This window comes from Pleurodeles waltl, chromosome 10 (genome assembly GCF_031143425.1).
Source record: "Pleurodeles waltl isolate 20211129_DDA chromosome 10, aPleWal1.hap1.20221129, whole genome shotgun sequence".
Classification (NCBI taxonomy): Eukaryota; Metazoa; Chordata; class Amphibia; order Caudata; family Salamandridae; genus Pleurodeles; species Pleurodeles waltl.
This window is the reverse complement of record NC_090449.1, coordinates 339,136,509-339,162,367: the sequence shown is the minus strand read 5'-3', so window position 1 is coordinate 339,162,367 and position 25,859 is coordinate 339,136,509. Positions and strand designations below refer to the sequence as shown.

At 46.7% G+C, this 25,859-nt stretch overlaps 1 protein-coding gene across 2 annotated transcripts in view; it reads right to left on the bottom strand.

The window, feature by feature from the left end:
* WDR24 (WD repeat domain 24) overlaps positions 1–25,859 on the bottom strand; it is a 151,904-nt gene that overhangs the window by 66,087 nt on the left and 59,958 nt on the right. For both annotated transcript variants that reach the window (XM_069210543.1, XM_069210542.1), the window contains exons 3-5: positions 16,031–16,208; positions 2,780–3,449; positions 53–168 (exon numbers count right to left, since the gene is read on the bottom strand). In XM_069210543.1, coding sequence (XP_069066644.1) covers positions 53–168; positions 2,780–3,449; positions 16,031–16,208 — 964 coding nt within the window. The remainder of the gene's footprint in view (positions 1–52; positions 169–2,779; positions 3,450–16,030; positions 16,209–25,859) is intronic.

Genomic DNA, 25,859 nt, shown 5'->3' with positions numbered 1-25,859 from the left:
CATCTGAAAACCTTGCTCATATTGCATTTCAAATTCTCACTCGCTGATTTACCTATTAAGAAGTGGAAGAGCAGAGCCACTCTTGCCAATGCTGTGGTTCATGTTGGCTGATGGCATAGTTCCAGGGCTTGAGTAAATAATTCTTAGCATAGTCCACGTCTGAGCCACCTGGTAAACAAAATGGTTTAAAACATGAAAATAATAAATGCAGGTCAGGTTAAGCATGAGATGACTAACAACCCTCAGAAGCTTTCACTAGAAGTAACCAGGCAGTTCAATCCCAAATGATTGAACATAGTATGCGTTTCAATTGCAGTGTCCAATATAGTGCCACAAGACATGGCTTTCCTGGACCGTAGTGAAACAGCAGCTCTCAACCTCCTGGACCAGTCAGCCACCTTCGACACTCTCCCATCACATCTTGATTAACAGACTCCACCACATTGGAATCCATGGAGACGCCCTGAAAATGGATCTCTTCATACCTCACCGGAAGAACCTAGAGAATCCGCCTCCCACCGTTCGCCTAGGAACCCAAGAAGATAATCTGCGGCACCCCCAAGGATCGTCCCTCAGCAACATCCTCTTCAACACGTACATGACCTTCCCTGGCCAATACCGTCAGAAGAAGGCCCCTCAACCTCCAGAGCCAACTTCCACTGATGTATGATAGATGTAACTGACTGGATGAAGGACAGTTATCTTAAGTTCAGCTCACTCATGACAGAAATCCCCATCTTTGGAGACAACACCTCGCCATGGAACGACACATGCTGAACTCCGCCCATCCCCGGTTCGACACCCGCAACCTCGGCATCATCTTGAACAGCAAGCCATCTATGAAGTAACAGGTAAACGCAGTCTCATCCGCCTGCTTCCACACTGCACCTACGCATGCGCCACAAGATCTTCAGGTGGCTCCCGGTCAACCAGAAGGACAATTATGCAGGCCCTTGTCACCAGAAGGCTGGACTACAGGAACACAGTCTACGTAGGAATCCAATTACCACACCCCTCCTGATTAGACTACAGACAATATAAAACTCAGTGGCAAGAATCATCTTCAACATCCCCAGATAGACACACATCACACCGCATCTCAAGAAGCTACATTGTCTCCAGATCCAGAAGAGGTGTCAGTTCAATAAGTTTACCCATGCATATAAAGACCTGCACAACGAAGGACCAGCATACATCAACAAACAAATGACCTTCCACCAACCAACCAGACACCTACGATCCGCCTCCCTCTTCCTCTCAAACACTCCCCGGATCTGAAGAGGCAACACAATAGGACTCTCCTTCTCACAGCTGGTGGCCAAAGTTTGGAACAACCTTCCTCTTCACCTCAGGGCCGCCTCGTTGCTCTGGGAATTCCGGAAAGGACCAAAGACCGGCTGTTTGAATGAACAGATCACCTCACAACAGCTAGCAACTCCAGCACCTTGAGACCCATTGCCGTGCTCTATACATCTTGACTGATTGCTAACTAGTTACACAAGGTTCCTAACAGCAGTAAAGCTAGTACCACAGGATGCCAAAAGTTTTTTTTTTCTCAAGTTGGGTCATTAATGGTTTCAGGGCAGTACATCACAAGCTGTTCCGCTACTACATGGTTGTGTGGAAGGTCAGGTGATAGTTGCACTGTCAAGCTAGATCTAAAAATCCATGTAGGTGAATGACCGCCCTCATCCGAGCTGTGATGCTGCCAGAGGAAAAAAATAAATAAAAAATATCTAGGTATCTAAGACACTTCAATAGCATTCTGATGTCATGTGGGTGTTCCGGATACTTCAGGTTTAGGCACCTGGATGAATAAACAAAATGCTCACAGCTGCACAGAGGGCCAGACCTTTTCTGTGGAAGTACACAACTTCACCCAAATCAAAACGGGTAATCTTGACTCCCAAAATGTGGGTGGAGCCAAAACCCTTCTATAGCGATGATCACCTAATTGTCTGGCAACCGCTGCACAGTCAAACTAGACAATAAAAGGGTATCAATTTGTGCAACAATGGCTCTGAGTCAGTGTGTGCTTCTTCCATAGGAAACTGGACTGATAACACACCAGTCACAAGGTCACCAAAAGGTAACCAGTTGATTAGAGTCCGATGTGAATGACAAATTTAGCAGCTCAAAAACTCTGTACTCATGAACCAAACTTTTAAATCATGGAGTGCCCTGAACCCCTACACAGAATGCACCCTGCCACTAGTACCCACTCCTGGCCCCAGCAGTGCTGGATTCCTCCAGTTTTCTAAGCAGAGGGCCTGCTAGAGCTTCAGCTTTGTTCATGCAGCACTTTAAATGCCTGTCACACTTACAGGTCTTCACTTAGCATTTCAATGACTTTCATTTATCTCAGGAAAACTATAAGCCACTTTTAGAGGTCTTTTAAAGAACAAAGAAAAAATATGTCTAAAAAAGGACACAGTAACATAGTGCCTGGCCTTCACATCATCCAACATCAGTCCAATAGCTAACAAATAAGAACCTGCAACATTTCTGGCATTAGCCATGTTCCCGGCACAATCAGAACCATGCACTCAGCTGTCAGCGTGCATTACAAAGTGAATAATGTAGACTGCAGGACAGCTCACCAAACATCAGAAAAAAACATACAGCACTTCTGTCGCTGAATAGGCCCAAGGGCCATCCATCACCAGATAACTAAACCATTCATGCGCTACAGACACGTGCATAGCCCATTGGGACTTGGCAGGCTGCAACCCATCCAGTAACAGACAAGTCAAGGTCCACTAAACATCTGGCACAGTACCTGGAAACGATTAAGCTCTTTTGCAATCTTTGCATTGTGGTCACACAGCTCCCCAAGAGGTTTTCCGGCTAGTGCATACTCTTTAGCAGTCGTCACAAACCAACTCATCGAGTTGCTGTCCAGATCAGTTTCGAAGACGCTCAGGGCACTTGAGATGTTCTCAAACTGCTCCATAGGATCAGGCTTACGTAAGAAAAAAATTGGATGACGGCGGTCCCCAGGATATGGCTTACGGTTGGAATCTGATGATATCAAGCTCTCCTTTGCAGCAAAAGCAAGGTCTCCAAAGAGTCCATAGCACAGGCCTTCAGGATTGGCCCGTTCAATTGGTTGACAGGCATCCTTAAAGATATGCTGATACAAAGTGCTGTCCTTTGAGCCAGACAGGAGGAAGTAGGGATCGTGCAGGTGGCGCCAGACAATACCAGTCGTCACATCTTTGTGCTCCTCAAACATGGCGAAAGGGATGAAGGGCCGGCGAACATCCCACACATAGATGTTATGGTCTACCATCATTGAGCAGGTGCCAATGTGGTACTTGCGCTCAGGCCGCCACTTAACACGTGCCACTGAAGCAATTGTTTGAACACAATAGATTTCCTTGGCTCGGTTGGTGTTCATGTCCCAAACTTTTACCATCTTATCACGACCCCCTGTGGCCAGCCAGCCCCTGAAAGAGAAGAGAAATTAGATTAGTTCATGAATTCAAAAGAACTGATTTCTTCTTTTTTATGAAGTTACTTCTCATTGCATTCCTTTCAATCATTACTTCCACTTTCAATTCTGTTTTCTTCAGCACCCTCTTGCAAACAGCCCTGCTCCTACCAATGCAGGGTGATTAGGCTATTACTTAACTCCTGGTGCTCTCAAGAATGCAGGTCTTCAGAAATACAGATTCACTTGCAGTATCTCAGGTGCCAATTTCATTGAAGCTTGAAAGACTACTAGAGATAAGGGACTAAAACATACATGAACCAAGATTATTGCTGGTCTACATACACTATCTGCCCTCTCCCTCGCCATCTTCCAGGCCAGTGAGCTTTGTCGGCAAATTGGGTTGTGGTAGAGAAAGAAAGATGGTGTAGTACTTTGGGAGCTTGCATCTCGTCTAAAAGTAAAGACTCCCCTAAGTGGCTAAATGCAAGTCAGACTCTGGCTATTTCTGGCACAGAGAGAAGGTCTCAAAGGGATCAAGTGACAAGGTGTTTTTCAGACTACTCACAGTGACTATATGGCCATCCTGTCAAAAGTATGTGGAGCATGAAGCAGCATTACAGGAGCATCTTATAAGCCCAGTTCCCAGACATTTGCAAAGAAGGATGCAAGCATTCCTGCAATGGTCTCATGCAGAGGCAAGAAAAGAAAATTAGACAGATGCACCTGGAAGTGAGAGGTTTCTGCCAATAAGCACAGTGTTATGATCAAAACATGAGAAGGAACATGTTGGAGGTCTACTGTTATGAAGTCCACTTGATTTAGAAAAGGTGGATACTGTTTATATGGCAACACATTTACATTTGTCTCTCTGCATATGTTCATGGAGATACCTCAAATCCAATAGGAGTCTCTTACTGCCTTTCAATCCATAGTGGTCAAAAAGGAAAAATCCAGTGCTTACCCCGTTGGTATACAAAGGCCCCCTGCATGGCTCATGAAAGCCTGTCAAGACTCCTGAACGCCCCCCGATTTCCCCTGCCCCGTTAACCCCCCCTTATTTCCATTAAAGGTATCTGATGATTGTACGATTTTTTACTTGAGGACATAAAAATCACGAATGCTGAATGCCGATGCTAACACGGAAGGGACCCAGAGCTGGGTTCTGTGGTCTGGACAGGCTTGCATAACTTGCATCTGATGCCTCACCAATGAGACTAGCCTACGCAAGTACTGAGTTGTATGTAAGGTAAAGTACTTATTCTTTTAAGAAAAAGCAGGGTCTGGACAATGATTTATTGATTGACGCGCTGTTACTCTGGTGAGGCTGCCGGTCCCAGAGTGCTGAGGGGCAAAGAGGAGGCCGCTAACTCCACCACACCTGCTGGGACTTTGGCGCTTTATAGCGCACTGCTGTCACCCTTGGCAAGGGATGAACTGGTGTCCTGGTGGACTACCGGTCCCAGAGTGCTGAGGGGCAAAGAGGAGGACCCCGACTCCACCACATCCGCTGGGACTTCGGCGCTTTATAGCGCACTGCTGTCACTCGCAGCGTAGGATGTGCTAGTACTCTGGTGGGACTACCGGTCCTGGAGTGCTGAGGGGCAAAGAGGAGGTTCCTGACTCCAACATAACTGCTAGGACTTTGTCGCTTTATAGAGCACCGCTTTCATCACGGCGTGGGATGCGCGTGGGCGAAGCCCAGACAAGGGCAGGCCTGTTCTGCGTCCATCAGCGCCCGACAGAGGCCGAGCTGGGCCATCCTTTGTTCGTTTGCCATCTGACTTCAACTATGGCTAAGCGTAAATCATCCAGCAACCCAGATAATGTTAAAGCCAAGGTCCCACGAAACAGTGCTTCCATTATACCTTATCTTACATCTACCGTGGGAGCACTGTCCAAAGAGCTACAGAGTATGAAGAGAAGTTAGGCTTGGGGCTGATAAGGGCCTGTCTGTTACTACTTACCAGCATGTGGGGGGAGAGGGAGGGAGTGCGGTGGGGGGCAAGCAGTTGAAGCTAAATTTCCCGTTCCGCACAGTGAGTTGGTATTAAGTGAGCCCTTGATAAAGACAGTAACTATAGAGGTGTACATTCATACAGCAGACTATCTTCTGAGAGGGCCGCATAGACCAAAAAGAGGAAGAAAAGGGCCTAAAAGACTGTATCCTGTTACGAGGTATCCGCCGTTATATCCAATAACAAATCTGTTACACATCTGGATATAGACAAAGGAACATCACCAGTTATTGCTAAATCAGTGGACTTGGCATCAGTTTCTGGACTAGATAAGCATCTTCATTTACTAACCAAACCCACGTTTTTGGATTTATATGAGAAGATTGAGGTCCTTACGAAATACTGTAAAGGGAGTGTTGAGGAACTTGTCTTTAAAGGAAACTTTAATCACTAAGCTAAATGTTTCTCTAGAAGGAAATGTGCGCAGGTCCTAGTTTTTTTGCCTAGCAATTCCCAAGCTAGACATGATGCACACTATGCTAGTGCAAGGCCACCACAGGGTATTACTGCACGACAATCCTCCCGGGGAGGATGCAAATGAAACTTCCAATGATGGGGTTTTGCCCAAGTTCCCAAATTACTCTGAAGCCCTCTCTCCTATTCAAGAGAGTAAAGGGCAGTCCACAGAGCAGACCTGGTCATCCAATAGGACCTCTTTGGACAATTCCTCTAAAAAGATAAAACAAAGGTCTGATACTCTTTCTACCCCTGACCCTTCTGCTAGGGGGGAAAGTTCGATCAAATTACATTTCCCACCCGAGGCAACACCATTGGTAGCTGTCCTGGTAAGGGTCCCTCCGCTGAGAGCTGGCATTTCGGAAACAACCCTAGAGCTCACCCGTAAATCTAAACATTGGTGTAATAACCTGTTGGGCCAAGGATCACAGGCTTCAGCCCATATGATCATGGCCAGACAGGTGGGTTTGGTGGCCCCAGGAAGAAAACAGGAGAGAGGGACTGCATAGTTATAACTTTTGACCAACCTACCATGGCTGGGGGCCTAGTTTGTTCAGGACTTCATTTCTATTCCGAGGGTATCAGTTTTACTCCTGTTTTTATTTTTTTTTACCCCTCCCCCCACGCCCCAGGATTTTGTCTGTCCTTGACACATTAGTACATTTATCAGCCAGCGAATAGTGAGGGAGAGAGAGGTTCGGGAGGCTTCCATAGAAACAACTAATTGATTTCAACCACTGAGCCATCTTCACATTAATGATTGACAAATCTCAGCTCCTAATGCCCCATTATGTGCTGAAGATTGTGATGTGCCGACAGGTTTCATATCCTGCCTACAAGCAAGACAGTGTCTAAAGCAGTTAGTCAGCTGAATGTCCGTAGTTGGAATATTGCTGGGTTAAACAATAAGCAAGAGGGCGAGCGATGGCTCTATATTCTAAAGGACCAGCATATAGTGGGATTACAAGAGACTTGGGAAACTGCAAACATGTTTTGTATATGGACGGGTTTACGGGTTATTTTGAGCCAGCTATACCGTCACAGTCTGGCAGGGCCAAAACCAATGAATCAATCAAAGCATTTATATAGCGCACTACTCACCCGGAGGGTCTCAAGGCGCTAGGGGAGGGGGGGTCCGCTACTGCTCGAACAGCCAGGTCTTGAGCTGCTTCCTGAAGGCAAGGTGGTCCTGGGTCAGGCGGAGGTGGGTCAGGAGGGAGTTCCAAGTCTTGGCGGCCAGGTAGGAGAAGGACCTTCCCCCTGAGGTGGCTCTTCGGATGCGGGGGACGGCAGCGAGGGCGTAGCCGGTTGATCGAAGCTGGCGTGTGGGAGCGTAGAAGTTGAGGCGGCTGTTGAGGTATCCTGGGCCTTGGTTGTGTAGGGCTTTGTGTGCGTGGGTGAGGAGACGGAAGGTGATTCTCTTGTTGACCGGGAGACAGTGCAGATCTCTCAGGTGTCCGGAGATGTGGCTGCGACGGGGGATGTCCAGGATGAGTCGTGCTGAGGCGTTCTGAATTCGCTGGAGTCTCTTCTGGAGTTTGGTGGTGATTCCGGCGTAGAGGGAGTTGCCGTAGTCCAGACGGCTGGTGACGAGGGCCTGGGTGACCGACTTCCTGGTCTCGGTGGGGATCCACCGGAAGATCTTACGTAGCATGCGCAGGATGTTGAAGCACGACGAGGAGACGGCGTTGACTTGTCTGGTCATGGAGAGGGAGGAGTCCAGGATGAAGCCCAGGTTGCGTGCCTGGTCTGTTGGTTTGGGTGCGCTGCCCAGGCCGGGGGGCCACCAGGAGTCGTCCCAGGCCGAGGGTGAAGATCCCAGGATGAGGACTTCCGTCTTGTCCGAGTTCAGTTTCAGGCGGCTGTTCGTCATCCACTTGGCTACGTCTGTCATCCCTTCGTGTAGGTTGGCTCTGGCGGTGGCGGGGTCATTGGTGAGGGAGAGGATCAGCTGGGTGTCGTCGGCGTAGGAGATGATGTTGAGGTTGTGTTGGCGTGTGATGGCTGCGAGGGGGCTCATGTAGACGTTGAAGAGGGTAGGGCTGAGCGAGGAGCCTTGAGGAACGCCGCAGATGACTTCAGTGGCTTCTGATCTGAACGGGGGGAGGCGGACTCTGTGTCCTTCCGGCGAGGAACGAGATGATCCATTCCAGTGCCTTCTCCTGGATTCCGACGTTGCTGAGGCGCTGCACTAGGGTACGGTGGCAGACCGTGTCGAAGGCCGCGGAGAGGTCAAGGAGGATGAGGGCCGCTGTTTCTCCGTTGTCGAGCAGGGCTCGGATGTCATCGGTGGCTGCGATCAGGGCAGTCTCGGTGCTGTGGTTGGCCCGGTAGCCAGACTGCGAGGGGTCGAGGGATCCATCGGTCTCGAGGAAGGCGGCCAGCTGCTTGTTGACGGTCTTCTCGATGACTTTTGCCGGAAACGGGAGCAGCGAGATGGGTCGGTAGTTCTTGAGGTCGGTGGGGTCAGCTGATGGCTTCTTTAGTAGAGCGCTGAGTTCGGCGTGCTTCCAGCTCTCCGGGTAGGTAGTGGTGTGGAAGGAGGTGTTGATGATGTCCTGTAGGTGGGGTGCGATGACAGCGTCGGCCTTGTTGAAGACGTGGTGAGGGCAGGGGTCGGTCGGAGATCCGGAGTGGATGGAGTTCATCGTGCGGACGGTTTCTTCGGTGCTGATTGGGGTCCAGGCGCGGAGGGTGGTGGAGGGGAGCGGTGGTTCCGTCGTGGCGTGCGTCGGTTGAGCGCTGAAGCTGTTGCGTATGTGGTGGTGATTATAAACCCTAACTCCTTTAAAAATCTCAGGCACAAACCAGAAACTATTACAGGCTCCAGTAACATGTTGGCGATCCAAATGACATTTAAAAACAATCCAAACTTACTAGTATTAATTTTCATAGTTGTTTTACAAGTGTCCATCCAAACGAGCACTTGGAAAGCTTAAAATCCTTTTTAGATTTGTTTAGGAATAAGCAGAATACCCCTTATTCGTTTATTTTGTTAGGTGATTTAACATGCTTTTCTGCCAGAGAGGATGCCATGTTTATGATAAGCTTGAATTTGGTTATTGCTCAAGTACCCATTTTGAGCATACAAAGCAAGGGACTTTTCTTGAGGGCATTATTTTAATCTTAATCAAGCTAGAGGAGACAGAGACGCAGACACCATTCCCTCATTTAATGGTAGGGGTTTGAATACCACAATTGGTTATATTTTTATTTCTGCTCATCTGGCTCAGTTTGTCCTGTCGTGCGTGATTGATACCACTCAATTTAGCAATTGCAACCCGCTATTTCTTACTGTGGAACGGGGTGAGTAGGAGGTGGCCAATCCCCTAGAAGGGCCTAGTAATGCTGATATTTCTTCTAGGATCAGGCACGTAGATTGAAATGGAGAAAGGTTGTACCCGACCAATTATTTAAGGATTTATTCAATGACTGTAGCGATGATCTAGGCCTTTGTCTAGATGATACCATTAATCAGGTAGCTAATAGCTTATCGAGACCTGCAGGGAAAGTTAAGGGTGGTGGGGAAAGATGGGTTGACCATAAGTGTATGGTGGCCCACCAAACATTATTAAAAACCTTAAAACATATTCCTCAGGATAAAGCTAATAAGATGCAGAAAGTCTTGCGAGGTAACCTTAGAATCCCAGGAAAGAGAAATTGAAACAGAAACCTGGCATGATTTATTGAATAATGATTTTGTGAGGGATAGTGTCTGGTTTTGGGAGAAATGTTAATCGTCCATTCTTTGTGGAGCTTCCAACAGTGTAATTGATTGTACTTTTCCTGTAGAAGCGGGCACTTTACCGTATCAGCTTTTGCTGGTGGAAATTATGACCTGGCTTTTACTGAACAAAAGTTTGAGGCTATTTTAACCATGTCAAATAATAAAGCCCTGTAGGAAAGTACCATCTTGCCTGGCATGTTACCCCCATATTTCACTGTATATATGTTGTTTTAGTTGTATGTGCCACTGGGACCCTGCCAGCCAGGGCCCCAGTGCTCATAAGTGTGCCCTGTATGTGTTACCTGTGTTATGACTAACTGTCTCACTAAGGCTCTGCTATTCAGAACCTCAGTGGTTATGCTCTCTCATTTCCTTCCAAATTGTCACTAACAGGCTAGTGACCAATTTCACCAATTTACATTGGCATACTGGAACACCCTTATAATTCCCTAGTATATGGTACTAAGGTACCAAGGGTATTGAGGTTCCAGGAGATCCCTATGGGCTGCAGCATTTCTTGTGCCACCCATAGGGAGATCTGACAATTCTTACACAGGCCTGCCAGTGCAGCCTGAGTGAAATAACGTCCACGTTATTTCACAGCCATTTACCACTGCACTTAAGTAACTTATAAGTCACCTATATGTCTAACCTTTACCTGGTAAAGGTTGGGTGCTAAGTTACTTAGTGTGTGGGCACCCTGGCACTAGCCAAGGTGCTCCCACATTGTTCAGGGCAAATTCCCCGGACTTTGTGAGTGCAGGGACACCATTACACACGTGCACTATACATATGTCACGACATATGTATAGCATCACAATGGTAACTCCGAACATGGCCATGTAACATGTCTAGGATCATGGAATGGTCACCCCAATGCCATTCTGGCATTGGGGAGACAATTCCATGATCCCCAGAGTCTTTAGACCAGACCCGGGTACTGCCAAACTACCTTTCCCGGGGTTTCACTGCAGCTGCTGCCAACCCCTCAGACAGGTTTCTGCCCTCCTGGGGTTCAGCCAGGCTTGGCCCAGGAAGGCAGAACAAAGGACTTCCTCAGAGAGAGAGTGTTACACCCTCTCCCTTTGGAAAAAGGTGTTAGGGCTTGGGAGGAGTAGGCTCCCCCAGCCTCTGGAAATGCTTTCATGGGCACAGATGGTGCCCATTTCTGCATAAGCCAGTCTACACCGGTTCAGGGATCCTCCAGCCCTGCTCTGGCGCGAAACTGGACAAAGGAAAGGGGAGTGACTACTCCCCTGACCTGCACCTCCCCTGGGAGGTGCCCAGAGCTCCTCCAGTGTGCTCCAGACCTCTGCCATCTTGAAACAGAGGTTCTGCTGGCACACTGGACTGCTCTGAGTGGCCAGTGCCAGCAGGTGACGTCAGAGACTCCTTCTGATAGGCTCCTTCAGGTGTTGCGAGCCTATCCTCTCTCGTAAGTAGCCAAACCTCTTTTCTGGCTATTTAGGGTCTCTGTTTCTGGGAATTCCTTAGATAACGAATGCAAGAGCTCATCAGAGTTCCTCTGCATCTCTCTCTTCACCTTCTGCCAAGGAATCGACTGCTGACCGCGCTGGAAGCCTGCAAAACTGCAACAAAGTAGCAAAGACGACTACTGCAACCTTGTAACGCTGATCCTGCAGCCTTCTCTACTGTTTTCCTGGTGGTGCATGCTGTGGGGGTAGTCTGCCTCCTCTCTGCACTAGAAGCTCCGAAGAAATCTCCAGTGGGTCGACGGAATCTTCCCCCTGCAACCGCAGGCACCAAAGAACTGCCTCACCGGTCCTCTGGGTCTCCTCTCAGCACGACGAGCGAGGTCCCTTGAACTCAGCAACTTTGTCCAAGTGACTCCCACAGTCCAGTGACTCTTCAGTCCAAGTTTGGTGGAGGTAAGTCCTTGCATCCCCACGCTAGACTGCATTGCTGGGACCGCGTGTTTTGCAGCTACTCCGGCTCCTGTGCACTCACCGAGGATTTCCTTTGTGCACAGCCAAGCCTGGGTCCCCGGCACTCTAACCTGCATTGCACAACCTCCTGAGTTGTCCTCTGGCGTCGTGGGACTCTCTTGTGTAACTTCGGGTGAGCACCGATTCACTCCACTTCGTAGTGCCTGTTCCGGCACTTCTCCGGGTGCTGCTTGCTTCTGAGTGGGCTCCTTGTCGTGCTGGACGCCCCCTCTGTCTCCTCACACAATTGGCGACATACTGGTCCCTCCTGGGCCACAGCAGCATCCAAAAACCCTAACCGCGACCCTTGCAGCTAGTAAGGCTTGTTTGTGGTCTTTCTGCGGGAAAACACTTCTGCACGACTCTTCACAACGTGGGACATCCATCCTCCAAAGGGGAAGTTTCTAACCCTTGTCGTTCTTGCAGGATCCTCAGCTTCTACCATCCGGTGGCAGCCTCTTTGCACCCACAGCTGGCATTTCCTGGGCATCTGCCCACTCCCGACTTGATCGTGACTTTTGAACTTGGTCCCCTTGTTCCACAGGTACTCTCGTCTGGAAATCCATTGTTGTTGCATTGCTGGTGTAGGTCTTTCCTGCAGAATTCCCCTATCACGACTTTTGTGCTCTTTGGGGAACTTAGGTGCACTTTGCACCCACTTGTCAGGGTCTTGGGGTGGGCTATTTTTCTAACCCTCACTGTTTCCTTACAGTCCCAGCGACCCTCTACAAGGTCACATAGGTTTGGGATCCATTCGTGGTTCGCATTCCACTTCTAGAGTATATGGTTTGTGTTGCCCCTATCCCTATGTGCCCCCATTGCATTCTATTGTGACTATACATTGTTTGCACTGTTTTCTATTGCTATTACTGCATATTTTGGTATTGTGTACATATATCTTGTGTATATTTGCTATCCTCATACTGAGGGTACTCACTGAGATACTTTGGCATATTGTCATAAAAATAAAGTACCTTTATTTTTAGTATATCTGTGTATTGTGTTTTCTTATGATATTGTGCATATATGACACTAGTGGTACTGTAGGAGCTCCACTCTTCTCCTAGTTCAGCCCAAGCTGCTCTGCTAAGCTACCTTTCCTATCAGCCTAAGCTGCTAGACACCCCTCAACACTAATAAGGGATACCTGGGCCTGGTGCAAGGTGTAAGTACCCCTTGGTACTCACTACAAGCCAGTCCAGCCTCCTACAAGCGCCCATCCCAGATGGTGTCCCTGCTGCCTCACATAAACCTAATCACTCTCTTTGATCTAAAATTTTAACCCATGTTTTTAATGCAACTTGCAAAATTGGTCTACCATCGAATTGGTCAAGTTCCATTATCATCCCAGTTTCTAAGAAAGGGGAAATATCAGATCCACAATGCTATAGGCCATTGACTCGTCAGCCAAAGTATTAGGTACAGTGATACTTACCAAGATGTTGAGAGTGGTTAAAGCAGCACAATGTTTTTTCCAACTTACAATATGGTTTCAGGTCAGGGAAAGGTGCTATAGATCAGTGCATCAAATAATAAAAAAAGGATTCACTGCACCTGGCTTTTATGGATCTGATAGCAGCATTTGACCGGGTAAATTTATCTAAATTGTGGTTCCTGTTGATTAATTTGAGGGTTGACCATAATATTGTGACTTTTTTATACGATCTCCACAGTGGTATTTCAGCCGCCGTGAGATATAATCATAACAGGAATCTTTCCTCAACAATAAAGGTTTATAGGGGTGTCAGACAGGGATGTATACAGGCTCCACTTTTATTCACACTATATATTAAACAACTTGGGACCAGTTTTGTGGACAGCCTTTAGTGCTATTCCTCGTGTGGGTACCCAGTTAATACCTGTGCTCCTATATGCAGGCGATGCAGTGTTATTACTGAGGCTGGCCATAGGGCTACAACGATAACTTAATTCTTTTACTGATTTTATGACCTCACACGACCTGAATACCAATTTTACTAAGTCACACATAATGACATTGCCCCGAGAATCAGAAACCAGAAAACTCATTATGGAGAGAGCATTGAAATAACAAGGGTAGGTTATCTACCTTCTCGTATCTGGGTGTTCTGATTGATGAGAGGGGGACTAGGGCACTACAAAGAACAGCAAAAAGAAATTCCTTATCAAGAGCCGTGGCAGCAGTACTGGAGTTCACTAAAACGTGGGGGGGCCAAACCAGTCCAAGCTATATTCCAAGTTTATATGGCAAAATTAATTTCTATTGCTTGCTACTGGAAGATATCTTGGGTTACGAGGGTTCGGGAGACCTTCAAATAGTAGAGATGTGGACTAACCCCAAAATTGAATTTAATCAGATCATAGCTAAAGATGGTTTAACCTTGGAGATGGCGAACAATACTCCATGGCTCTGTTATATAAAGACCCTAGCGGAGAAATTCGGATATATTTATGCACCCTTATGGGCTTGTTAAGGGAGACCTGCATGGACGAAAAAACAATATTAGTGTGTGCTGAGGAGAAGCAAGGGAGCTTCTTAAATCGGGCCTATACCTTACTAAAAACACGTCCATCAACACAAGTCTATTTATTTGTTACCACAGTCTCCTACTATCGTTTCTTACTCTCAAGGTTTAGATTGAATCTTCTGCATTGTCTTCTTGCAGAACCTCAAGAAAGGTCCGAGGTTGATGATTTTGTCCCTTGCTCTACCGGTTCAGATACGGTATTCCATCCCCTCATACATGTTTTTAAAACTTGCCCATAGGCACTTTATAAAATTACAGAATTTAAAAAATGCCTTCATGATTGCACCAAGCTTTCAACACACGGGTAAAGTGAAAGAATTTTCTCAGCAATTGTTCCCTACCCTATTAACATATCTTGAAGACAGTTTCAGCAATACACAAACAAGTTTCTATCCTGTAAATTAGGGGGCCATTCTAAGTATTACTCCATTCAATAAATACTCAGGAGCACCTAGGTGGTCACAGTTGGTTTGTCGGTTTCCACTTTCTTGCCCTATTGCAAACAGAGTGGAGCAACATAGTTATTTTCCTTTTGAGTGATGCCAAAGTCGTAGGTTGCTTAAGAATCTCGGTGGATCCTATTTTCTGCAACATCACCATGAAACACTACTACCAAGGGATGATTTAGGGGTGTCTATGGTAATTATAACTCTCTGAGTGGATCTTGTTTTGTCAGCAAATTGACTGAAATACACTGGAAACCACAGCAATAAGGATTTACGTTTTATTTTCAAATCTAGATTCAAAGTGTCTAGCTCTTGGTGCAATGAAATGGAAATGGTGGTAGAAAATCATGGCAACCCAATACTATATATTAAAAATCTATTTGTTCTATTTTGTGAGGTTTTTATATATTCTGAACCAGTAGCTCTGTAAATAGCCACACTTTTGGCCAGACAGATTTTGAGTAAATGTGGATTATGTACCCCAGTTTACTCTTGCTCAAGAGAGCATCATTAACTCAAAGTAAATTACTACATAGGGAGCATAACAAAAAGTCCCAATTAAGATTGAAAAATCGTGGTTTCCAGGCAGGCAAAATATTTCGCTGTTAAAGAGACATCCCATTTAGCCTATGTGGTTTGCTTTAATATTTTTGGACCCCATAGACAGGATCTATGATTTTGCTACATCAGTCTTGTGTTTATAAATTTCCATATTTATTTACAAAACTCTAAAGACCACTTGCTGTGCCGGATATCAATACCGTGTTGTCTGCTACAGCAGCAGGTTGACCATAAATAATGATGCAACCTTCGAAGAATGGTCACAAGCCCTTCCTCAAATCCCAACTTCCAGGGGTTATTGCCAGAGTTCCAACGTGTCACTGTCACATGAGGATGGTGGAAGACTGCATTTTGCTAATGTGTGTGGAGAAAGCACCTATGGAGGCAGAAGTGGTAACTGGGTCCCTTTCAGAAACTGTTTTCAGTAGGAGGCCCCATCCAGTTATTATCTAAGCCTTTGAGGGTATGTGGAAATGTAAAGAGAGAAGCCTCAAATGTTGGCTTGATATGGTTTTTCTTCATAGCTACAAGCCTCATTTTCAAGTGGTTCCTGAATGCTGCAAATTAATTATCAGGAGGAAAGTAGTTCAGTCACCTAGACTTCCAATCTTTAAATATGATCTTACCATCACTTTGGGAACGTATGTGAAGAAACCCATGCTTCCATTTAATTAATGGTAGGTAAAACAAGTATTTCTTCATAAGCGCGAGAAAAGTTGGGGAAATAAAAGCTGAAAAGTTGCCTTCTGAAGGTTCTTAAGATTAGTTCTAAGATCTTTCCATTATTAGAGACAAAAAAAAAAAAAACATAAGGGTCAAATGGTTGCATGGAAACACACATCTGTCAAACACTAGATTCCACTTAACATAAAAACTAAAAATTTAAAGAAGCAAGAGCACACGCATGCAAAAGCAAACAGACATAGACCCCACCACCTGTCCTCTGGATGCCAGTCACAACAGAAGACGGGCCCATTATGGGCAGTGAACATTCGCTCATATCGATCCGGTCGCCGGATGTCCCACAGCTGCACATTTCCATTTTCAAAGGTTGCAGCAAAGGTGAAGTAATCGCGGATGCTGAACTGGACATCCCGTACACTCTCTGACTGACCTAACAAGAGAAACAGAGGGAAATAATGAGTAACAATGTATATGAATCTATGTCTACAATGTTGCATTAAGACCACATTCAATAATTTGTTTAATGATATAGTCCAGACCTTGAGGCTGATTCGTTTACAGGTATTTTTTCAGTTTTAAGCCATAGCTAAACAGTCTGGATTTATTTTTAGTTTACTGGTTAATTTAAATAAGATAGGTGTTAAAGGGGGTGAACAAAAATACTGCTAAAAGAAAACAACAACGTCACTTTCCCAGGAATTTTTCAGACCTGGGCAGAGGCGCAGGGCAACAGTACAGCATATACTAGAAAGTGCATTTATACCACTTCGCAAGAGGGGGGTTGGCAATTATTTAGTTGAACCTTTCTGCAAAAACAAATACCAAATCAATGGCCAACAAATTTGTGTAGCAGTGCACATATGTTTTTTGTGCAGCAGTGCAGAATGCTCACTATTCCCCCGGATCACAAATTAGACTAAACCTTAGGAGTATCTCCATCTATCTGAGGATCTACTGTGCTCAAGTATCGGATTAGGGATTCCATGTTGAAATAGATAGACCAGATATTGAATATGATAGGACAGTGCATACCCTAGAGTGCCAATAACGTTGTGGGCATGTCTTCAGAACTGCCTTTTCTTAGTTAAGTTTGTAACATGTGCAAGTACTCACATTCAGAAACACCATGTGCTTACACTGGAGGGCTCCCTTTTTAGCAGACTACCAAGACCGTAAGAGGAATCTCCTCCAGTCCCGCTGTCTGGGATAGATTTAAAAAAAAAAACAATGTTTTTGTAAAAGAGGACACTGAATGTTCATAGCACACAGGCATTACTGCAGATGACCCTTCAGTCCAATAGAGCCATTTGGCTCCAGCAGCTGGTAGGATCAACCACGCATGGACGTTTGGTACAGTTCCACTACCCAGTCACAGTTCAAGATGAAAGACGCATGTAGGAAGTTGGCTCTGTATGTGCTATTTCAAAGTAAGGAATAGCATGCACAGAGTCCAAGGGTTCCCCTTAGAGGTAAAATAGTGGTAAAAAGAGATAATACTAATGCTCTATTTTGTGGTAGTGTGGTCGAGCAGTAGGCTTATCCAAGGAGTAGTGTTAAGCATTTGTTGTACATACACCTAGACAATAAATGAGGTCCACACACTCAGAGACAAATCCAGCCAATAGGTTTTGTTATAGAAAAATATATTTTCTTAGTTTATTTTAAGAACCACAGGTTCAAATTCTACATGTAATATCTCATTCGAAAGGTATTGCAGGTAAGTACTTTAGGAACTTCAAATCATCAAAATTGCATGTATACTTTTCAAGTTATTCACAAATAGCTGTTTTAAAAGTGGACACTTAGTGCAATTTTCACAGTTCCTAGGGGAGGTAAGTATTTGTTAGGTTAACCAGGTAAGTAAGACACTTACAGGGCTTAGTTCTTGGCCCAAGGTAGCCCACCGTTGTGGGTTCAGAGCAACCCCAAAGTCACCACACCAGCAGCTCAGGGCCGGTCAGGTGCAGAGTTCAAAGTGGTGCCCAAAACACATAGGCTAGAATGGAGAGAAGGGGGTGCCCCGGTTCCGGTCTGCTTGCAGGTAAGTACCCGCGTCTTCGGAGGGCAGACCAGAGGGGTTTTGTAGGGCACCGGGGGGGACACAAGCCCACACAGAAATCTCACCCTCAGCAGCACGGGGGCGGCCGGGTGCAGTGTAGAAACAAGCGTCGGGTTCGCAATGTTAGTCTATGAGAGATCTCGGGATCTCTTCAGCGCTGCCGGCAGGCAAGGGGGGGATTCCTCGGGGAAACCTCCACTTGGGCAAGGGAGAGGGACTCCTGGGGGTCACTTCTCCAGTGAAAGTCCGGTCCTTCAGGTCCTGGGGGCTGCGGGTGCAGGGTCTCTCCCAGGCGTCGGGACTTTAGGTTCAAAGAGTCGCGGTCAGGGGAAGCCTCGGGTTTCCCTCTGCAGGCGGCGCTGTGGGGGCTCAGGGGGGACAGGTTTTGGTACTCACAGTGTCAGAGTAGTCCTGGGGTCCCTCCTGAGGTGTTGGATCGCCACCAGCCGAGTCGGGGTCGCCGGGTGCAGTGTTGCAAGTCTCACGCTTCTTGCGGGGAGCTTGCAGGGTTCTTTAAAGCTGCTGGAAACAAAGTTGCAGCTTTTCTTGGAGCAGGTCCGCTGTCCTCGGGAGTTTCTTGTCTTTTCGAAGCAGGGGCAGTCCTCAGAGGATGTCGAGGTCGCTGGTCCCTTTGGAAGGCGTCGCTGGAGCAGGATCTTTGGAAGGCAGGAGACAGGCCGGTGAGTTTCTGGAGCCAAGGCAGTTGTCGTCTTCTGGTCTTCCGCTGCAGGGGTTTTCAGCTGGGCAGTCCTTCTTCTTGTAGTTGCAGGAATCTGATTTTCTAGGGTTCAGGGTAGCCCTTGAATACTAAATTTAAGGGCGTGTTTAGGTCTGGGGGGTTAGTAGCCAATGGCTACTAGCCCTGAGGGTGGGTACACCCTCTTTGTGCCTCCTCCCAAGGGGAGGGGGTCACAATCCTAACCCTATTGGGGGAATCCTCCATCTGCAAGATGGAGGATTTCTAAAAGTTAGAGTCACCTCAGCTCAGGACACCTTAGGGGCTGTCCTGACTGGCCAGTGACTCCTCCTTGTTGCTTTCTTTGTTCCCTCCAGCCTTGCCGCCAAAAGTGGGGGCCGTGGCCGGAGGGGGCGGGCAACTCCACTAAGCTGGAGTGCCCTGCTGGGCTGTGACAAAGGGGTGAGCCTTTGAGGCTCACCGCCAGGTGTCACAGCTCCTGCCTGGGGGAGGTGTTAGCATCTCCACCCAGTGCAGGCTTTGTTACTGGCCTCAGAGTGACAAAGGCACTCTCCCCATGGGGCCAGCAACATGTCTCTAGTGTGGCAGGCTGCTGGAACCAGTCCGCCTACACAGCTAGTTGGTTAAGTTTCAGGGGGCACCTCTAAGGTGCCCTCTGTGGTGTATTTTACAATAAAATGTACACTGGCATCAGTGTGCATTTATTGTGCTGAGAAGTTTGATACCAAACTTCCCAGTTTTCAGTGTAGCCATTATGGTGCTGTGGAGTTCGTGTTTGACAGACTCCCAGACCATATACTCTTATGGCTACCCTGCACTTACAATGTCTAAGGTTTTGTTTAGACACTGTAGGGGTACCATGCTCATGCACTGGTACCCTCACCTATGGTATAGTGCACCCTGCCTTAGGGCTGTAAGGCCTGCTAGAGGGGTGTCTTACCTATACTGCATAGGCAGTGAGAGGCTGGCATGGCACCCTGAGGGGAGTGCCATGTCGACTTACTCGTTTTGTCCTCACTAGCACACACAAGCTGGCAAGCAGTGTGTCTGTGCTGAGTGAGAGGTCTCCAGGGTGGCATAAGACATGCTGCAGCCCTTAGAGACCTTCCTTGGCATCAGGGCCCTTGGTACTAGAAGTACCAGTTACAAGGGACTTATCTGAATGCCAGGGTGTGCCAATTGTGGATACAATGGTACATTTTAGGTGAAGGAACACTGGTGCTGGGGCCTGGTTAGCAGGGTCCCAGCACACTTCTCAGTCAAGTCAGCATCAGTATCAGGCAAAAAGTGGGGGGTAACTGCAACAGGGAGCCATTTCTTTACAACGCAACATTGGAAAGAGGGGACTCTGCTTTGCAGTGCCTCTCACAAATGGGTTTCTATTAGGCAATTTGTTAGGAGGGTGATCCCCGAGCAAAAATCATTTCAAAGAGCACAGGATTTTTTCCCCTTCTAGGTTAATGCCCCTCCCCCCACCCAAAAGACCGACCATGATTTGCCTGCCCCCCCTCCCCCCAAAACAAACCTACACCAGACTGAGGTGTTTTAGCTCAGAAGAAATTAAATCCTAACCACACACTCAAGTCTTTTTATGACAAAGTTAATGGGGTGAGAGGGCAGACTTAAATGTTATCGGGCTGTACCTATCCCCCTTCCCATTTGAGCAAAGCCCATCAGTTCCATAACTGGCAAATACCAACCCAGTCCCCCTACTTTTGTTGGTCAGACCCTGTTGACTTCCTCCCCTCTCCCTGGACACCAGGGAAATGAGTTTTGAATTACAATATACAAGGCGGAGACAGCAGATCATGTGATTGGGCCTCCATCAATGTCAGAACCATATTAGCTTCTGTGTCATTTTGGTGCATTAAGGACACCATGGAAACAATACAAGCATTGGCAATGCAAACAGGTCTGGTTTATAAATTAAATTATTTTTCCTATCACCGAGTTTTAGAAGGTCATTATAATGACTTCTAAACTATAAATATAAAAATAAATGTGCACTCCGGTCACTCAACTTTCCACTCGCACCCTTTCACCACTCACTGACTCATTCTTCCATTCATCCACTAACACAACCACAATAAAACACAAACTCAACAGCGCATGCAAGATAAATTAAAAGAATAAAAGGTAGATAAACAGAAAACAAGCTATTGCAAAAACACGCTGATCATACATTTGCAGTAACAAAATTAAACCTTGCAGACAAATGGCAGAGGACGGATGAACCAAAGCTCCTCTACGTTAGTATATTTATTTATAGTTATATGTATGTATGTTTTAATTGCAGTTTCATTACAAGATTCTGACAGCCAACTTTGCCTGGCGGGCTTTCCAAAAAGATTCTAGAAAGAATTTGTACAGTGCAAATATTCTACCTCCAGGGTTTGTCGAAAGAGGGTAATCAACATAAAAAATCCTGCCTACAAAGTCAATCAATGCAATTTCATGTAACAAAATATCTGTCTGCAGGCTTCAGTCAAAAACAAACCACCTTTAAAGGCCTATAGGCTTTAATACATTTATTTCATAATAAATCAGTCCTACTGCCTTTGTCATAACATTTCATAATAAACAGATTACACCAAATAGCACCTAATTAAAATAATCAGACCTACGGCCTTTAATGCTGGCTTGCTACCATATCCAAATCAGACCTACAGTGCTACGCATACATTTTACCATAAGGTAACCAGCAGGTACAGCATCACAATTTCAAATGTGTACACATTTACAGTTGTCAAAACACTATAAAACCTCTCCTAAAAGAGCCTAATAAGGATTATCATACTTCAAATCTTCTATCCCCCTTGCATGTTTGAGTTAGTCTTTAATACACGTTTTTTAACATCAGCAAGTGAGGTCTACTGGCTTTGAAATACGTTTTCATAATAAACATCAAACCTGTAGAATCCAACAAAACGTTTCCCAATACGCAGACAAGGAGTATAGCTTTTGACCCTGTCTTGACGCCACAGCCAAATACATGCTTACTTAAAAGCCCTAAACCGGCTACCAAAAGTATAGTTATAAAATGACAAAGATGTAAAACTACAAATGGCTAAACAATATACAACCCCCTCAAAAGGCCTAACTATAACAATCAAAGAGAATATCTTCTGACCCAGTGTTTTTAAGAGTGGTTGATCATAACCTAAAACTTTGCCTACTAACAATCTGTCAGATTTCATGCAACAAATTACCATTTAGAGCCTGTATTCACAGGGTAAAAATAAACTGTTAACCCCTTCGCTGCCAGGCCTTCCCCCCCCCCCCCCCCCCCTCCTGTGCCAGGCCTTTTTCTGGCTATTTGGGGCAGTTCGCGCTTAGGCCCTCATAACTTCTTGTCCACATAAGCTAGCCAAGCCAAATTTGCATCCTTTTTTTTCAACATCCTAGGGATTCTAGAGGTACCCAGACTTTGTGGGTTCCCCTGAAGGAGGCCAAGGAATTAGCCAAAATATTTTTTTTTTTTTGTTTTTTTTTTTTTAAAGGAAAAGGGAAAAAGTAGCTGCAGAAGAAGGCTTGTGGTTTTTTCCCTGAAAATGGCATCAACAAAGGGTTTGCGGTGCTAAAATCACCAGCTTCCCAGCTTTCAGGAACAGGCAGACTGGAATCTGAAAACCCAATTTTGCAACAAAAATTTGGCATCTTACTGGGACATGCCCCATTTTTAAGATTTTTTGTGCTTTCAGCCTCTTTCCAGTCAGTGACAGAAATGGGCGTGAAACCAATGCTGGATCCGAGAAACCTAAACATTTCCGAAAAGTAGACAAAATTCTGAATTCAGCAAGGGGCAATTTGTGAAGATCCTACAAGGGTTTCCTACAGAAAACAACAACTGAAAAAATATATATATTGAAATTGAGGTAAAAAAAAAAAAAAAAAAAAAAAAAAAACACAGCAATTTTTCTCTACGTTTTACTCTAACTTTTTCCTGCAATGTCAGATTTTTGAAAGCAATATACCGTTACGTCTGCTGGACTATTCTGGTTGCGGGGATATATGTAGGTTCATCAGGAACCCTAGGTACCCAGAGCCAATAAATGAGCTGCACCCTGCAGTGGGTTTTCATTCTATACCGGGTATACAGCAATTCATTTGTGAAATATAAAGAGTGAAAAATAGCTATCAAGTAAACCTTTGTATTTCCAAAATGGGCACAAGATAAGGTGTTGAGGAGCAGTGGTTATTTGCACATCTCTGAATTGCGGGTGACCATACTAGCATGTGAATTACAGGGCATTTCTCAAATAGACGTCTTTTTTACACACTCTTATATTTGAAGGAAAATATTTAGAGAAAGACAAGGGGCAATAACACTTGTTTTGCTATTCTATGTTCCACCAAGTCTCCCGATAAAAATGATACCTCACTTGTGTGGGTAGGCCTAGCGCCCCCAACAGGAAATGCCCCTAAATACAACATGGACACATCACATTTTTTGACAGAAAACAGAGGTGTTTTTTGCAAAGTGCCTACCTGTAGATTTTGGCCCCTAGCTCAGCCGGCACCTAGGGAAACTTCCCAAACCTGTGCATTTTTTAAAACTAGAGACCTAGGGGAATCCTAGACGGGGTGACTTGTGGGGCTCTGACCAGGTTCTGTTACCCAGAATCCTTTGCAAACCTCAAAATCTGGTTAAGAAAAACATGTTTTCCTCACATTTCGGTGACAGAAAGTTCTGGAATCTGAGAGGAGCCACAAATTTCCTTCCACCCATCGTTCCCCCAAGTCTCCCGATAAAAATGCTACCTCACTTGTGTGGGTAGGCCTAGCGCCCGCGACAGGAAATGCCCCAAAACACAACGTGGACACATCACATTTTTTCACAGAAAACAGAGCTGTTTTTTGCAAAGTGCCTACCTGTGGATTTTGGCCTTTAGCTCAGCCGGGCCTTGGGGGTGGGGGGGTTGCGGCGGGGGCAGAAATGGCCTAAAATATATTTGCCCCCTCACCCCGGCAACACCCCCTAAAATCGGCCGATCTGGCCCCAAAGGGGGCAGAAATGGTCTAAATACAATTTACCCTTGCCTAATGGGTCGCTCCCTATCTCTAAAAAACAAATAAAAAAAATAAAAAACACAAACACACACAAAAAAAAACCCACAAAAAAAGGTGGGCAGAAAAGGCCTTAAAAAAAAAAATGCCCCACCTCCCCCCCCCCCCCCACACCCTGGTGCCTAGTGGTTTCTGTCCCCCTTGGGGGCAGATTGGCCTCATAAAAATAGGCCACTCTGCCCCCAAGGGGGGCAGAAATGGCCTAAATGTAATTTGCCCCCAGGGGAGCAACCCTTGCCTAAGGGGTCGCTCCCCACCTAAAAAAATAAAAATAAAATGATCCCTGGTGCCTAGAGGTTTCTGCCCCTCTCCTCCCCACCCCCCCCCCGGGGCAGAAAAGGCCTTAAAAAAAATGCCCCCCCTGGGAGCGACCCTTGCCCAAGGGGTCTCTCCATTATGCCAGTTTCCCAATTTCAAAATAAAATCCCTAGTGTCTAGTGGCCGTTTCAAAAGCCGGATTGCTTTCAATCCAGCTTTTGAAACGCTGAGAGAGACTTCAAAGGGAAGGAAATACTTTTCCTTCCCTTTGAAGCCTCTCTGCGCCTCCTCCACGTGATCGGAAGAGAAATGCTCTGCATTTCTCTTCCGGGCACGCTGGAAGCTGAGCTTCCAGCACGAAGGAGGAGGCCTCTGTGACACCTCGTCCAAGGCACCGTAGGGAGTAAAGGGCTACTGGCTTGAACAACTTACTTTCACAATAACTAATCCAGGGTCACTGACTCTCATGCTATCAATAACATCATGAACAGATCAGGCCTAGAGCATCAAACATAGGGGGTCATTACAACATTGGCGGTAAAGGCCGCTTACTGCCGTGCAGAAGACCGCCAACACACCGCTGCAGCATTCCGCCACAGCTATTATGACCCACAGCACGGAATCCGCCAAAAACCAGACACCCACACAAGTCCGCCACACCAAAGGTCAGTGATAAACTGGCGAAAACAAAACCTCCACCGTCACGCCAGCAGGAATACGCCCACACTATCACGACACACGAATCCACGCGGCAGTCTTTCAACCGCAGTATTCCGTGGGCGGTACACACCGCCGCACTTAAAATACACACACATTTACAAAACACCACCACATTGGACAATTTCAAATACACACACCTGATACACATACACACACCACTCCACACACCCAATACAATATAAAACACACACCCACATCACCCACAAACCCCTATGACAACAATTGGGACAGAAGGCCAGAGAGAGACACCACCAGAAAGAACAATAGCATCCACAGACACCCTACGCCCCCCTAAACCATCATCAAACAAGGTCCCACACAGGAATGCAAGCACTGGGGTACACAGTCACCCACCCATTCCACACCATGGTATACACAGATGCATTAATCTTGCTTTTACACCCCTGCAGGACCCCTACCCAACGTCACTGGACAGGAGGGTCCACACATGTCCACACCACCAACAAAAGAGGCCCACAGTGATGACAGCAGCTCTGTCCAACTGGATCTAGACGACCAGCCCGGCCCATCTGGAACCTCGGGACAGTCGGTTCCCCTCACACAGTCACAGGCCACTACAGACCTTCCTCCCTCTGGAAACACCAGCACAGCACCCACCCAGTGGGCCCATACCTCTGTCCCCAGGACACGTCAATCAGCAGTGTGTCCACCACTACAGGGAACCCAGGCTAACCCACCACCCCAACAACAACAGGGACCTGGGGACAGTAGCAGTGGGCATCCCGTTCATGGGACAGAGGCCCAGGAAAACTGGGAGGGCTGCTGTGCGACAGGGGAAGGACAGGTCCAGGGAACCCACTCTCCACGAGGCCCTCTCCAACATCATGGGAGCCTACCATCATTCCCAGGAGACGATGGCAACGGTACTGGCCAAGTCTCAGGGGACCCAACGGCTGCAGGAGGAACAATATTTGGGCTTCAGGGAGGAACTCAGATCCATCAATTCCACCCTGGGCACCATCGTAGGGATGCTGAAGGAAGTCCTCAACACCAGGAGGGACACTGGCACAACAAGGGCCCCCTAACACTAGCCTGGACGATGAACTGACCACCACCTCCGCCGGCGCTAGTGGACAGGAGGTACCGCCACAGGACCACCACACCAGCACCCCACCCCCTGCAGAGGACGAACCACCCCGCAAACGGTCCCTGAGATCCAGGACAAAGAGACAGAGAACGATGCCAAGACCCCAGCCAAGAAATGAGACCACCCTGAATGTCATCCTTTTGTCCCACTTTGTCACCCTGTCCATCCTCAA